Source organism: Periplaneta americana, chromosome 14, assembly GCF_040183065.1.
Source record: "Periplaneta americana isolate PAMFEO1 chromosome 14, P.americana_PAMFEO1_priV1, whole genome shotgun sequence".
Lineage (NCBI taxonomy): Eukaryota > Metazoa > Arthropoda > Insecta > Blattodea > Blattidae > Periplaneta > Periplaneta americana.
The window spans coordinates 108,308,948-108,325,372 of NC_091130.1; the positions used below are offsets into that span (position 1 = coordinate 108,308,948).

The 16,425-nt window shown below is 35.3% G+C and overlaps 1 protein-coding gene across 4 annotated transcripts in view; it reads left to right on the plus strand.

Annotated features, from left to right (window-relative positions):
• The window catches only part of LOC138713642 (TATA element modulatory factor-like), a 76,043-nt gene that overhangs the window by 3,998 nt on the left and 55,620 nt on the right, over window positions 1–16,425 (plus strand). For all 4 annotated transcript variants that reach the window (XR_011335965.1, XR_011335964.1, XR_011335966.1 and 1 more), the window contains exons 3-4: window positions 5,423–6,314; window positions 10,535–11,446. Coding sequence is in view for 1 of the 4 variants with exons in the window: in XM_069845897.1 (XP_069701998.1) it covers window positions 5,423–6,314; window positions 10,535–11,446 (1,804 nt within the window). In the remaining 3 variants the exon portion in view is untranslated. The remainder of the gene's footprint in view (window positions 1–5,422; window positions 6,315–10,534; window positions 11,447–16,425) is intronic.

A 16,425-nucleotide genomic window follows, 5' to 3' on the forward strand; every position in this document is an offset into this window, starting at 1 on the left:
GAATAGAAAGAGTTTTATTGACAAAGCAGTGTATAACAGAAGCTTTCCGTAAAGAAAGAAGCGGCAACAAAATAGAAGCTAACAATATAGAGACATCTCAGATATTTTAAAACAATACTAAGAAGATTTTATGGGAAACCCAAATAGGTTTACATGCTATTATTGACAATAAGAAAATAAAATGGACATCTAATAACATTTCGAGGGCAGTAATTCTAAGAGTATTGTCAGAAAAGTCGTATTATTTTTGGAGAGTAAAAATCGGGTTTCTACTTCCTTCCCCTGCTATCTTAAAAAGGTGATGTTGTTGTAAATTTTATTGTTATCCTGGTATCTCAAATAACATATTGCAGGTAATCCCAAACAAATCTGGCAACCTTACTCCGCTATAAAAAATTTGTATTCTCAGATTTGATGAAATTCACACTGACAGCAACATAAGTTATCATGCTGAATTTGAGTAAATTTTGGTTTCTTGGGCTACTCAAAATATCAAGTGTTTCTTGCAAGAGATTTGCTTTCACCCTGGAAACAGCCTATTTTAGTTTTGCTACAATAATGATTAAAAGTTTGTTATTTAATGCAATAATTGAGCTATAAAAAATTGCGGAATTTTAGTATGTGCAATAGTTTCAGATTTAGGTGGCTGTGGAAAGAATTATCAATATCAATAGAAGACCTCAATTTCGTGCATCCATGTGGTGATAATATAAACATTTGGCTAGCCTAGCTATTTGCTGATAAGCCTCATTATTTTAAATTAATGAGGAACCACTTTCTTGATAGCAGGCTTAGTTTAAAAGATGGAACAGTAATAAATGTAAATAAGATGTGTATATTATTAGATGTGTTAAAAAAGGATCAAAGAGAAGTGAGGCTTTACCATAGATTAAAACCAGAATTGACATTGAAAGACAATGTCAGACAAAAAGTGGCCTCTGCTAAAGTTTTTTTTTCTTCGAGCACTCTCTCCAAAGCAGTGTTGTGTGGGAATGAAAAAACTGCAAAATGTTTTGAGTTGATGAACATTTTCTTTGATATCATGAACAGCAAATGTCCCTATGCATCTACATCTTATCCAATGAATTCGGCTTTTGGAATTGATTCTACACTTTGGTCCAAATGGAAGGAAATATTGCATGATGTGAAGGACACTATTGAATATGAGAGTTATAGGAGAGAAAAGCTTGCTTCCATTCCAGAAAGGCATTTTGATATCTAGGGTAAAGTTGTCCAATTCCGTGATACCCCTAATCCCATGATACTTTTTTTAAATTGAATGTCAGTCAAAGTTTTGCCATTTGACCATAGAGCCAGACATCTTTCTCGAAACAGTGCATCTTTCACCTACTTTTGAGACATCGATGAACTTCCTAGCAAGATACTCAATCCCGTAACATTCAGTGAAAAAATGTATCACAGATTTAGGGGTATCACGGAATTAGGCAACTTTACCCTTTAACTTCTTGGCCTTCATGAAGACAGTAAAGAACCTGGCTTAACGTACAACATGACTAAACTTTTAACTCAAGACTTGGTAGAAAGCTTTTTTAGGCAAATTCGTGGCCTTGGCTGATTTAACGTAACCACCCCAGTCCAAGCAAATTTATTTTCAGATTTAGATACCGGTAATTACTGCTTTCAAACAAGCTGTTTAGTTCCCAAACAAAGTGTAACATAACTTACTAAAGATGAAACAGGGTCAGACATGAGGTCGTATCTAACAGCTGAATTATTAGAGTCGACTTTAGAAGAAAATGCTCTTGTATTACACTCGTACTCAGAAATGGCTGGAAAATGTAAACAAATTGCTTGCGCTCCAAGTCTGATGTTTGAGACAAAACACGTTATGCAGTGAATGGTGCATTGTTGACTTCAATTTTTTAAGTGTTATGTGGATTCTTTCTTGTATGTAGCGATTCAGAGATTAAGCATTCACTTCACATGGGGGGAATTTTGAAGAAAGTGTGCTGAGTTTTTTTACAGACTTTTATTTCTTTGTATGAGTGTAGGTGTGTTGCCCCATATCTCAAATTCGTAGGTTAATTTTATTCTGATGTATGCAAGATAGAATTATATCATAATTAAAGTGCCTGATCCCCATTGTCTGTTTGATATAATTTTCAAAAGTCAGTCTTTTTATACATTGTTGCAAAATGTTATATATATGTCTTTCCATAATAATTTTCAGTCAAGCATGGTGACCAGTAATTTAGGATTTCTATTGAATGTTAATTGCTCACTGTTTATGATTAAGTTTGATTAGTAATTTTTTTCAAATAATATCTTCGTGTTTCCAAGGAAGAAATGTGGAGATTCCATTTTAGGACCCATTCATTGTTTGTTTTTAAAGCCACTTGTATTTTACACAGTATTTGGCTTGGATCTGGGCTGATAAACTGCCTGCAACTGCATGCATGGCAAGCAGTGTGCGACATAGAAAGCAATAACCTCCCATATACTTTCTATGGTGTACAACATGAACAGTGGCAATTTCAACCAACACATATAACTTTTATTAATAGGGATTTTAAATTTAGGATAACATTTGCTTAATTTGGATGTTATTTCGCACAAAAAACTTAAATTAGATGTTATTTCGCTTTAAAAAAATATGACCTTCTGACTGTCGTCATGCAAAATACATTACTGTGATTCCTGCAAAGACTAGAGGTCTGTATCATCAAGGGAATCGTAAGGTTCTTTGTGTAGTTTAACAATACAATTATATTCTGTATTGAAATAGTGTTTGAATATACAGGGTGGCGTGCGGGAATGTGAAATTTTGAATCTATTAGTGCAAAGTCATAATTGAACTTTGTAAGACTGTGATACCGCCATACTGTTCCTTAGGCAATGTCATTTCAGTAACCATGAGGCAGAGGACGGGAGAACATTGTGCATTCACAGTAAAAATAGTGATTGTTGTGAAGCTGCACAACAAACTTTTTGGATAATCGATGCAATGTTGTCACGAATCCTGCCTTTGATTTATTTAGGGTGTGAGGACGACTAGCATACATAAGATCCTTTAAAAATCCCCCAAAAAACCTCACACTGCAGGGACTAGTCATGCTGCCATTTTTTGAAATGAGACACTCTCCAAAAAGCTGTCGTAATGCAGCAATGAATATTCATTTTCTTCAAATTTTGCTAAGAACAGTTCAGCAGGAGTTACTTGCAATTGTTGGATGGCCTGAAGCTTTTACGAATGTAATTTTAATTCTGAAGGCAATATTCTGGCCACATTGCAGCGAGATTCACTTAATGACACAGCAGGTCGCAGTGCAGAACGTTGTGGACATTAATTGCTTGGACGTCTCTGGCATTTGAACACTTCTTCTTGGTCCTGGACGCTTCTTGCACAGGGTAGCACCTGTTGATTAAAATCTTTCAACCCATATCTTCACATCATGGGCTGACGGAACCAGATCATGCTGCCGAAGTTGAAAATGACGTGCAGCTTCACAACAATAATTTATTTACTGTGAATGCACGATGCTCTCCTGTCTTCTGCCTTATGGCAACTGAAATGGCATTGCCTAAGAAACAGTATGGCAGTATCACAGTCTTACCAACTTCAAGTATGACTTTGTGCTAATCGAGTCACCCTCTATTATATTCAAACTTTTGTACAGCTATAAAAAAAAAAAGTGGCCTCATTCGTGAACAACGAATATTTTCTAAGTCCACTTTGGGTCACGGTGATGTTACATGATACTCGTAGAAACAGTTTCGGAACTAGGAATCATTACATATATATTTGCGTCTTGTAGGGTAGCAGTAGAGTGCTTGCTTAATGATTCGGAGGTTGTGAGTTCGAGCCTTGTTCAAGTCTTCATTTTATTTTTTATTCTTTAGTGATATAAATAATGTCCAAGTTATCAATTATATTCTGTTATCATTCTTTAGTGATATAAATAATATTCAAGTTATCATTTGTATTGTTATCATTCTCTAGCGATATAAATAATATTCAAGTTATCATTTATATTCTATTATCATTCTTTAGCTTATAAATAATATTCAAGTTATCGTTTATATTCTGTTACTATTCTTTAGTGATATAAATAATATTCAAGTTATCATTTAGCCTATACTCTGTTATCGTTCTTTAGTGATATAAATAATATTTAAGTTATAATATTGATATTCTGTTATTGTTCTTTAGTGATATAAAATAATATTGGTTATCATTTATATTCTGTTATTGTTCTTTAGCGATATAAATAATATTCAAGTTATCATTTATATTCTGTTATTGTTCTTTAGCGATATAAACATTACAGCTACATAACATTAGTGTTAGTTTTTTATTTTTATATTATTACATTATACTATCCTGTAAGACAATGAAAAGTAGTGATGAGGATTTGAACCTGAGACTTTAACATTTAAATTCCGACGTTCTTCCAACTGAGCTATTGGGGCACAAGTACGAGAATAATATTTAATATTTTAGGAGAAAATACGACAACATTTGCTGAAAATTGGCCCAATCCCCTTCCAAGATTTTCTGAAGATTTGTAGAAGCTCATCCAGGATGACTTCGATGCCATGTTTGAGAACAGTCGCTATTTGAAAAGTCTAGTTGATTCCATGCCCACTCGACTGCAAGATGTGATTGAGATGGAAGGAAGATGGACTAAATATTGAATCATGGCTTTTTGTTTTGTTTTTTGAACTTTTAATTGTTTGAATTTTCTAAGGCAGATGCCAGTAAGTTTGTTTTGTTTATGCCACGAAAGATATTTTTGTTGAGAATAAAATATTTCTTTCTTTCCATTTGCAGCCATAATGTCATAATAAATAATGATAAAGTCATGGAATGACATATTCATTAACCTGTTATTAATTGCTAAAACAGTCATAAAAGAGACAGGAGAATTTATATGTGGATACCTTGCTCCATCAAAAAAAGTATACATTTCCAAACATTTTCCAAGAGAGTTGTGTTTCTGTAATATGAAGCCCTTTGAAATAGGAAAATTCATTAAATGGTTACATCTACATATTCAAGAAGTCCAGTCACCTTACATACAGTGTTTTCACATTGTGCCAAAAATTTTTCACTTAAGACTCATAACCATCATTTTCTATTACCTCTGACATGTCCTTCACTTGTAATGGCATGAAATTCTCATTTGCGCGATGTTACCAACATTAACACAAAGAATGCTGAATATCGTCTTTCATACATAAGAAACAAAACTGAATGAATAAGATTTCTGTATGAAAAGTGCGGACAAATTAGAATATTTTCAAAAATGTATGCAGACGACTATTTTTATTATCAACAAGCAAATATGTCCATATAATTGCTGACATATGGTAGCCGTATTTAAAACACTTTTACATGTGCATATGCAAGTATATAATATATAATTATTTATTTTTCATTACCTTTGTTTATATTGAATAGGAGGCTCTGATGCACAAAAACTGGAGGATGGAGAAGCAGATCCTGTTTTCAAGCAACCCAAAAAGATCAGCCTTTTCCGTACGTCTTCTCTTAATCAGGAAGGTACTACATCAGACAAGGGAAAAGTTCTGGACAGAAAAGGCAGTTGGGATCATGCTGATTTATTCAAAACTTCAGACAATGAGGAAGCAGGACTCTGTGATGATTCTAGCGAGTTGGGAGTTGAAGAAGGTTTTAGTCGAAGTAAACTAGTTGTGGAGAGTGAAGACGGGGACATGGGTGTTCGCTCCAGATTATCTAGTTGTGAAGCAGACGAAGAACGGACTTTTGAAGGGGAGAACACTGGTAGAACTCAGGGTGCTAATGTTTCAGAGAGTGAAAAGAAGGAGTGTATAGGAAAAGAAGTAATGGACCCCCAACAAACGTCATCTGGGGTAGAAGATAATTATGTTCCTTTAGAAGTAGTGAAGAGAAGAGAATCTTCTACAGCTGGGAACTACAAGTACAATAGATTGTCTGTGATTTCATCTGAAAGTGATAAGAAGTCATCGGAGAGTGTTGAAGTGTTAGGTTCAGCGAGTAGTGAGTGTGGTAGTGGTTTCACTACTTCGCCAGAAACTGATTTACCACAGATTAGTCCTGGAATGTCCGCATCATCATCTGCCACAGGTCTTGGACTCTCAGTAGATGCCAGTTCTCCAGATTCTGTAGAAGTGATACCAGATACACCGAGTTCTGTGGAGATAATAGGAGAAGAATCCAGTGGTCGAGCTTCTAGGACTACTTTGTCATCATCTCCTTATGTTTCTCCAGATGACCCACAAGATTCACCAAGAGTACTTGCCATTGTGGCTCAACCAAATTCCGAGCAGATTTCACTAGCACTAGACAGGTAAGTTTCGTTATCAGGAATATCCTAATTTTTTCTCAAATTTAATTGTTACATTGTTTTGTACTTTATACTATTAATACTCTGTATTTATTTTGAATAAATTTTATTCAGCTTCCTCCAAGTGAAGGCTGCCTAGAAGACAAAGCTTACCATAAAATTTTTGTTATAATGGAAAAAAAAGAAAACAATGGAGAAGAAAAAGAATAAGAAATAGCACAATTAGAAATAATTGGAAAAGACTAAACAAAACATCATGAGTAGAAGCTGAATTCTGTTTAACCTGTCTTTTCAAATATGACCAGTTTATGTATGTGTATTGATTAATTGATGTTTCATATGCTTTTCTAATTTTTGATTAATGAATTATTATGTATTTATTACACTACAATTGGGTATACACCCGGTGGCAGTGATATGTAATGTACAATAATAACATTACAATAAATGTAACAGTAATTAAGCAATAATAAAAAAATAAGATAAACGTAAATTCAATTCTAACTATAATTAAATAGATGTAATAAACCTAGGACTATAAATAGAAACTATGCTATAATTACACCTACAATAAGCAAAAGTAAACCTAACTTATAAGTACTTCTATTACACCCAACTATTACCAACTTAAGTAATTACATATCATCTTAATTAATTACATATCAACTTAATTAATTACATATCAACTTAATTAATTACATGATACAACTTAGATAATTACACTGCACCTACAATTACATTTTCAGTCTAATCTTCTCAACCTTTCCTTAAATGTATTGTTTTTGAGAGGACCACCCTGAAAGATTGCCGCAGGTAAGCTGTTCCATTATGCTATTGTGAGGTTAACAAAGGAAAATTTTGCCATGTCCATTCTTTGTTTTCTGCATTTAAACATCCTAATATGATCAGCCCTGCCTAAGTATGATGGTGTTACTAATCTAGCATTGATGTCTGTCCATGCTTTGTGTCCTATTTGTGCCTTAAACAGTGCAGTCAGTCTGGTTTTTCGTAGCCTTGATTTGAGAAATTAATTAATTAATGAGGATAAATATGCAGGAGTGTTCCTGGAATTTTCAAACAAAATTTGGGAGGTAGTTTTACTTACATGCATGCACACACAGAGCAGTGCCCCATTGTAGGCCTACACTATATACTACGGTAGGTTACAAAAACTTTTGGAGGTGGTTATACATGCAAAAATAATGAAAAACATTCAAATACATATATGTTTAAAACTGAAGTATTTTTGAGTTCAATGTCCTTTCGATGATTATGCATAATTTTATGTAGCATTTTTCAAAGCAGATGTTCGAAATACTCAAAGGATAAGCTTTCTACCATTTTCTGGTTAATGTACTACCATACCATAGTTCACGCATAATTGGGTTCTGGCTCATTTCTTGCACAACATTTGCATCATCTTGATCATTCTGTTCCTGGAAAATGGATAGGATATGGTGGGCCCCCAAGTGCCTTCCTCACTTGTTAGATTTTAATTCATTTAATTTATGCTACCTGAGTGAATAATTTGGAGAGTTTGTAACATTGAATTGTTGAAGTGCCTATGAAATGTTTCATGTAAAACAATTTTTATCTCGAAAAGGAAGCCAAAACGAGGAAAATTGTATTAAACTGTTTTGTTTGAAATATGTCATAGAATAACCCCCTGAAATTAATAACATTACCTATAGTCCATCCTGTATGACAGTGAAAATATAGAACCTTTCCTAGACTTACATTGAGATGAGTGACATGCATATCGAACATTTGCTCTGAAACAGGCTATCCTACGTTAAGTACACACATGTTCTTAAAAAAGCGTTTAACTCAGAAATGCTTTGGTTTTGAACGTATATAGTTTGACACATACAGATACATTATTGATTTGTAAGCTATAGGCCAATTTTGTAGCATATTCTTCAAATATTAGATTCATCATTCTAATATAGCCTATTCATTGTCACCATCCAAATACTGAGTTTCTCACTCTCACAAGGGCAGCACATGAGATTCCTTTGGTACCCATTGGTTCCTAGCTCATTAAGGTCAAATTAGCCCTCACACATATGGTGTGTTCTGTCAGTCTGAGTCATTCAACTGTTGTAACAAGACTTTTGTGTGTATTCAGAGTGCAGTGTTTTTTAAAATGTGCGTAATATGGCTGAGTTTAGGCTTTCTTTCGAACATCGTATATTCATATACTATTATTACATGTGTACATAGTCTTCGCATCAAGTTTGGAGACTATTAATTTGCAGAAAGAATCCTGGTATGAGGGTTCCAGCTCATAAAGCAATCCGTAAATAAGTATGTAAATTCTGAGAGACTGGAAGTATTACAGACAAGAAGCACAGAAAAAAGAAAAGAGTTTTGACAGAAGAAATGTTGGATGACATTTGCTATCAAATAAAAAAAAATTCCCTAAGATTCCAGTAGGCAGTTTGCCCAGCAAGCAGGAATTTCTCGTTCTTCTCCACATCAACAAAATTGTTTGCCCAGCAAGCAGGAATTTCTCGTTCTTCTCCACATCAACAAAATTGTTAAAAATAAAGAAAAAAAACATACAAAATTATAGTGTGTCACGAACTACAGCTGGGCTATCCAGATTGTACTAGTATTTTATGGTACATCAGGGTGAACATAGCAGCAGAAATTGTAATAATGCTGTGCAACCCAGTCATGCTCCGCATGTATGGTAGCTTGTTTATAGTCAACTCCCGGTAATTCGTATGCAGTTAATTATTCACATTGAGGGTAATTCGCGATTTTTTTTTTGGAAGGGGCGAATTAACAATGTCATTTCCGTTTTTACTCGATTTACGCCCTTGCCTTCCTTTCAAATGTTTAGAAGTTAATAGGGAAGCTCAAGGATACAGACAAGAAAGTGAGAACGATAACATACGAGATTTGTGAGCTAGTAGTTGAAAGGATGGTGCAAATGAAGAGTGCGAGGATGAAGCCAGGAAGTTACGAAAGTTGCACACACCTGGGCTAGTATTGCTTCAGACATTCTTTTGTCATAGGCCTATATTGAAAATTGTGATGACTTTTCGTTTACAGATATTGTTTTCTTAAGAAATTTGTGGTCTAAAATTATAAAAAATTAACAATCTTCTAAGAAATAAAAGAATGACAGATTAGTTTGTTAAACTAAAACCCTGTCAGGTCTGGGATTTTTTCATTGAAAAAATCCATAGTGACAGACAAGGTCACAGTTGGGGTTTTCCCGGGGTTCTCCCATTTTTCCCCACATTAGGCATTTACATCATTCCATTACCATTTCTCCATTTCATTACCACTCTGTAGTGTTCCCCGAACGCCTGCCGGCGACACATAGAAAGGGTTGGCCTAGGGACAAGTGGGGTTGCCTGGTCGAAACCTGGACCAGAGAACCTTAGTGTGGTTGGCTGGTGTGGGTTTGGGAATGCGTTACCAGAGGGCTAGCACAATAGATCTGAACAAGGTCGCAGTGCCATAGTGCCCCCCTTCCGTTAAATTCATTTCAGTTCAATTGTTAAACTAAAAGTGCCATATATTTTGTAAAATTTTTTTCAAGATTCTATTCCACTGCAGCAGCTACTGTATAATATTATAATGTTACAAAATGGTTTGCACTGTTTCACATTTTACACTTGATTTTGAAGTTATTTTAGTAGTTAAATCTGTCAGAGCAACTTTTACTGGAATTTAAATAATAACATTTAGCAGATAATTCGCGATTTTCGATATTTCACGGAAATTCATGCTTTAATTACTGCGAATTATTGGGAATCGAGTGCATTATGTAAACAGTGGTTAATAGATGCATAAGGAATATTCTCAAAGCCATATTTACTTTCGGTCCCACACATTTAGTATCATGGTCTGAGGCATCATGCCTCGGACTCACATTATGGAATGTGCGCTAGTTGAGTCCTTATGGGGAAGGAATTTTCTCACGAAATTTTGGCCAGCGTATGAGATTGGTGCCCACCCAGCATTGTATGAATTTGGGGAGCTATGATAGGTTGCGAAATCTGGTTTTGAAAACAGCTGTAATGGCTGGGAGAGATCATCTTGTTGACCATGATACCTCTGTTGTGATTGAATGATCATTCTCCTCTGCTGAACGCATGTGTGAGGCCAGCAGCTTGCTGGTCGGCCTTGTCCCTTCATGGAACTCTTTACACCATCGATTGTTATATATTTACATTTATGTAGAATTATAATTATTTTCTTTATAGGTATCAACAGCAAGAAAAGAGAACTGAAGATGGTACTGTTGGAGAGAAAGTGTCACCAGAAAGTGTAGAAATTATACCTGAGGAGGAAGATGAAGACGTGAGTGTCGCAGATGACAGTTACACCTCAGCCTCAGAAAGTACAGCCACTGCTACTACAACTATCATGGAACAACCTCCATTATCATTTCCTGGTGGAGGAAAGACTGACACCGATGTATCACGATCTCCACATCATAAACCATATTCTATAGCTGAACCCACTTCTAGTAATGAAAGTTCCCTCTATTCTAGTACTGTCAGTATTAAAACTGACTCAGGAGAAATGAAATCACCTCTTACCAGTGCTAAATCTTCACAACATAGTCTAGCATTGTTAGATTCTTCTTATAATGAAAGTCTAGTTTTAACGGAAGTTCAATCTAAAGTCAGGAGTGAAGAACCAATTTTAACACACGGCACTAGTAGGAGTGGTCTAACTCTGCCACTCACACACGGGGAAGTATCATCAGTAACAGCTTTGATGTCAACAAGTGAAGAAGGGACTATATTTTTAGAAAGTCTGACAGAGAGAGAGGATGCACCTTTATTTGGAGGGAATAAAATCGGAAGCTCTACCATTGATTCTTCTAATGAAGAAGGAAGTTCATTACTATCAGACAGTCGAACTTTAGTACCTACAGACAGTAGCTGTGATGGAGCATCTGCAATGGAGAGTAGTTCTGAAGATACCACGGGAACTGTGGTTGCCGAAGATTCATCAAATGAAGGAAATTCTAAAGTGACACTTCAGCAAACAAGTTCTTATTATGTGAAAACAATGTTGGCAGATGCAATGGGAGAAGAAGTTGGGAAAGAGTCTAGAATAGAGCAGTTGATGCCAGCCAGAGATCAGTCGCCCATTTCTTCAGAAAGGTCTGTACATATATAATTTATTTTTAAAAATAAATGGTTGTTTAATTTTAAGTTATAAATGTTTTTATTCTTATGAATAACACATTAATCTTTTGATCCTCATTATTCTGTTAGATACAAAATTGCTTAGATATAAAACAGTTTATTACATTTAAATGTTGAAATTTTAAATACAGATTACAGACAAATATCATAGGAAAAGTATTTATATGGAAGTAATAACACACGAACATTTCATTCTTGTTTTTCTGAAATACAAATAGATACAACACTCTAGTGACTGGAGCTCTACTTCATACTCCATGTGCTTTTGTGGGATTTAAAAGGGGGGGGGGGGAATAGGTGCAAAATTGTTTATGATATATATATATATATATCATAAACAATAATGAACCTCACATTTTTATTAAATTTAAATCTTATAGCCTAATTTATATAAACACAAATTACAGACAAATATCAGAGAATAAGTGAGAAAGACTGCATTGGCTAGACCAAATAGTGATATTTATATAATGATAAGAATGTTGTGAAAGTTGGACTCTCACTTTGAGAGAGGAACAGAGATTAAGGGTGTTTGAGAATAAGGTTCTTAGGAAAATATTTGGGGCTAAGAGAGATAAAGTTACAGGAGAATGGAGAAAGTTATACATTGCAGAACTGCACGCATTGTATTCTTCACCTGACATAATTAGGAACATTAAATCCAGACGTTTGAGATGGGCAGGGCATGTAGCACGTATGGGCGAATCCAGAAATGCATATAGAGTGTTAGTTGGGAGACCAGAGGGAAATAAACCTTTGGTGAGGCCGAGACGTAGATGGGAGGTTGATATTAAAATGTATTTGAGGGAGGTGGGATATGATGATAGAGACTGGATTAATCTTGTACAGGATAGGGACAGATGTCGGGCTTATGTAAGGGCAGCAATGAACCTTCAGGTTCCTTAAAAGCCATTTGTAAGTAAGTAAGTGAATAATAAGTTATTACCTGTTCTTTATTAACACTGTACTGAATAGATTATATAGTAAAATATTTCAAATTGCAGATGTGAAATATTAAGTACAAGGTGTTCCATTCAAACCTTCCTGATTTCAATTAATCATTGCTAAGAAGGTATGCTGATTTATGATATGAGATTGGTACTAAAATAAAGAGAAACTCAAAGAATTTGTATTTCTTTTGTTTGAAGTTGATTGTTTTGTCACTACGTTGCACAACAATCGCAGCATTGGCAAAAACAAAAATGGCAACTCCACAGCAAAGCGGGCAAATGGCGGTGTGGTATGGGGGGATGAAATCCGTGATTTCAATGCAACGAAATTACAGAGTTGTCAGAGGCACATTGAATTGCCTTGATGCCTGGCGAATGGATTTACTTGGGCTTCTCTGAAATCCTGCTCAAATTTCTTCCACTTTTTCTTCTGTCACGGAGCGCCGAGATTGTTTTAGGACATTGCCAGTCATAAGCAACTTATTGAACCAGAGACTAATTGATTTTGCATCAGATGCAACTCCTCCGCACACTCGTCTATAATTTCGTTGCATTGAAATTACGGATTTCGTCTCTGCATACCACACCACCGTTTGCCTGCATTGGTGTGGAATTGCTATTTTTGCTTTTGCCATTGTTGTGCAACGTAGAGACAAAACAATCAACTTCAAACAAATGAAATACAAATTTTTTGAGTTTCTCTTTCTTTTAGTACCAGTCACATTTCATAAATCTGCATACCTTGTTAGCAATGATTAATTGAAATCAAGGAAGTTTGAATGGAACACCGTGTATAACAGAATTAATCATAAAAATAAAATGTCCTCTTCAGTCTTATGTGTTGTTCTCAAATGGTAATTATGTTCTTAAACTGTATTATATATGAAATCACAGTATGTCAATCCGACTCTCTGCCAAGCCAGACTCTGGTTATGCAGATATCTTGCTATTGGTGATATGCTGTGCAGTATTGATAATTCGAAATCAGTCCGGTAATCTGATTCTCCTCTGAGCCACTTGCAGACTCTTTTATGCAGAGAGCTTGTGAGTTATTGGTGATATGCTGTACAGTATTGATAATTAAACACAACACACACTATTAATGCAAATTTTATTAAATATAAGTATATTATTTTATTTTAATGTACCGAAGTACATATGATATTTCCATGCAGATATTCTGCGTCATCATACGATGAAAGAGTAATGGAACAGAGAAAAATTCTCTCCGGCACCGGGATTTGAACCCGGGTTTTCAGCTCTACATGCTGATGCTTTATCCACTAAGTCACACCGGATACCCATCCCGGTGCCAGACAGAATCGTCTCAGTTTAAGTTCCAACTCTTGGGTTCTCTCTAGTGGCCGCCCTCTGCACTACGTCATAGATGTCTATGAACGTACTCTTTCATTGTATGATGACGCAGAATATCTGCATGGAAATATCATATGTACTTCGGTACATTAAAATAATATATCTGATATGCGTAAATCACTTCGTGATTTAAGACGGCACTTATTCCGTCAGATCCCGGCCAACTAGTCACTCATAACGAGTGCACCTCAGCACATATGTGGACTAGAGTCCTACGTTCATAGACATCTATGACGTAGTGCAGAGGACGGCCACTAGAGGGAACCCAAGAGTTGGAACTTAAACTGAGACGATTCTGTCCAACACCGGGATGGGTATCCGGTGTGGCTTAGTGGATAAAGCATCAGCACATAGAGCTGAAAACCTGGGTTCAAATTCCGGTGCCGGAGAGAATTTTTCTCTGTTCCATTACTCTTTCATCGTATAAATATAAGAAGTTAAAACATCATTTACTCATCCAAGTCGAAGTTGTCTGGCTTCTTGTCTTGTTCCAAACTTTTGTCACACTTGTTTAAAACCCTTTGAAGCACAAATTAATTTTTTATATTTTTCATATCATGGATCATACCAAAGCTTCAATCAATTTTTTTCAACATTTTAATTCTGCACACAATTTCAAAACACAGATGGCACCTCTATAAATACTCAAGAGGTGGTTCCTTGGTGGAATATCTGTGCCATAAAATTTAGAAAGAAAGAAAATGGTGGTTCTTCTGAATAACCACCATGCATCAAAGGGTTAAGAAATGATGCATCATTAATTGCATTTCCCATTGTGGACGCTATTTTTGACGTAAATATGCCTGTGTGAATGGGTCATTCAACAAAAACAGCATTACTTTCCAGTGCCTGAATACCATCAGCTGTTGATTACTCAGGAATGGATAGTATAATGGTAATATAATCTATATGTTAAATAATCAGAAAATAAAGACATTCAATAAATAATGTTCTATTTTATCGTAATTACAATAGTTTTCCATTTATTGTTGCATTATTAAACATACAGGGTAGACCAGTGTAATTGTAAACACTTTTCACTGATTTCAAATATATTTCAATATATTACCCTCAGTAACGGTAAGCATGACAAAGAAACATTGTGTTATTTTTAGATCTTTCTTTTCCCTGAAAATGGGTTTAAAAAATAAGGTTGACTTTTTTTCATCTTTTAATTCTAGTTTACATTTACCCCACCTGTTTACATTTACCCATTTGAGAGGGGAGTAATTGTAAACACCAATTTTCGCACGGGCTATCAGACACTGAACATTTTTTGTTCTGTTTCAGAAGAAAGAGCTGTACTCCTTTCAACTCCAATTTTGGTCATTAGTACATTTCGTCCCTCTAACCTATGATATATGACGATATAGGAACTCAGTACCTCTCCTGAGCTTCACGATAACTGTAGTTACTATTTTTCACATCTGTAACAACCCTCTCTAAATCCTCTACAGTGTAGTTGGGTGGGAGTCTCTTCCTAATATAATTTCTTGGCATTTTGATTACTGAAAGTACGAAATGTAACCATAGTACTTAAAACATGTTTCCAATTACCCCCAAGCAATTAAGACTATGGGGCAAATGTAACACGTCATAATTTAATAAACTGAGATTATGGGAGATTTCAAAACCATTGTAATAAATGTTAACTACTGTACATTACTCATAAAAACAACATTATCTTAAAAAATAGCACTGTATGTTTACTTACAATGCCAAAAATGAAGGTGAAGCAAAATTCTTTCTCAATTTTTTTTTTTTTTGTAGACTCTTACAAAACATTCGTTCACAACTAAGCAATTACTCCTATGTGGAGCCAAACCGCTTTGTAAGTTAGCCAACAGGTTAATTTAAATATTCCCCCAAATTAAAATTTTTATATTGACAGTTTTATATTTCTCACAGCATTTGTTTACAATTAACCCCCGTTTACAATTATCCTCATCTACCCTATCTGTAATTTTTTGACGTAAGTCAGTTCCAGGTGTCTCATGGTTTTCCACACAGTCTGTCGATAAATGTACAACATATGAAAGAAATGGTAAATGTGTGGAGAAACATTTAAAAGGTATGCAAACACGCGTCCTTGCAAGGTAAATTGGGCCTCCAGTTCAGTGCTTAACTCGTTCACATAATTTGAGTTCTTGTTTACTAAGTGTTAAGAGCAAGTGACGGAATTATGGATAGTTTGAAATTATGCTGATTTACTCAGTTCAGCTACGCTTTGAATCTATCTGGTGATATTTCGCGATTTGGAAATACATGAATACTTATTACAAGGTCTGTGTTTGTAGTTTTTGAGCACCCAACAACACAACATCAAGGCATTTCCAATAGACCAACACACACTTAACATATAAAATAATATAACACAAGTAGCGTGTCAATGAAAAACTCAACTGACCTGCGATTGCTTGCACTGTTAGATAAAATCTAACAATCTTTATTTTTCTGTTATTACTTCATTATTGTAGGTGGCCGGGTAGCTCAGTTGGTAGAGCAGCTGGCTACGGACTGGAAGGTCCGGGGTTCGATCCCAGGTGGTGACAGGATTTTTTTCTCGTTGCCAAACTTTCAGAACGGCCCCGAGGTTCACTCAGCCTCCTA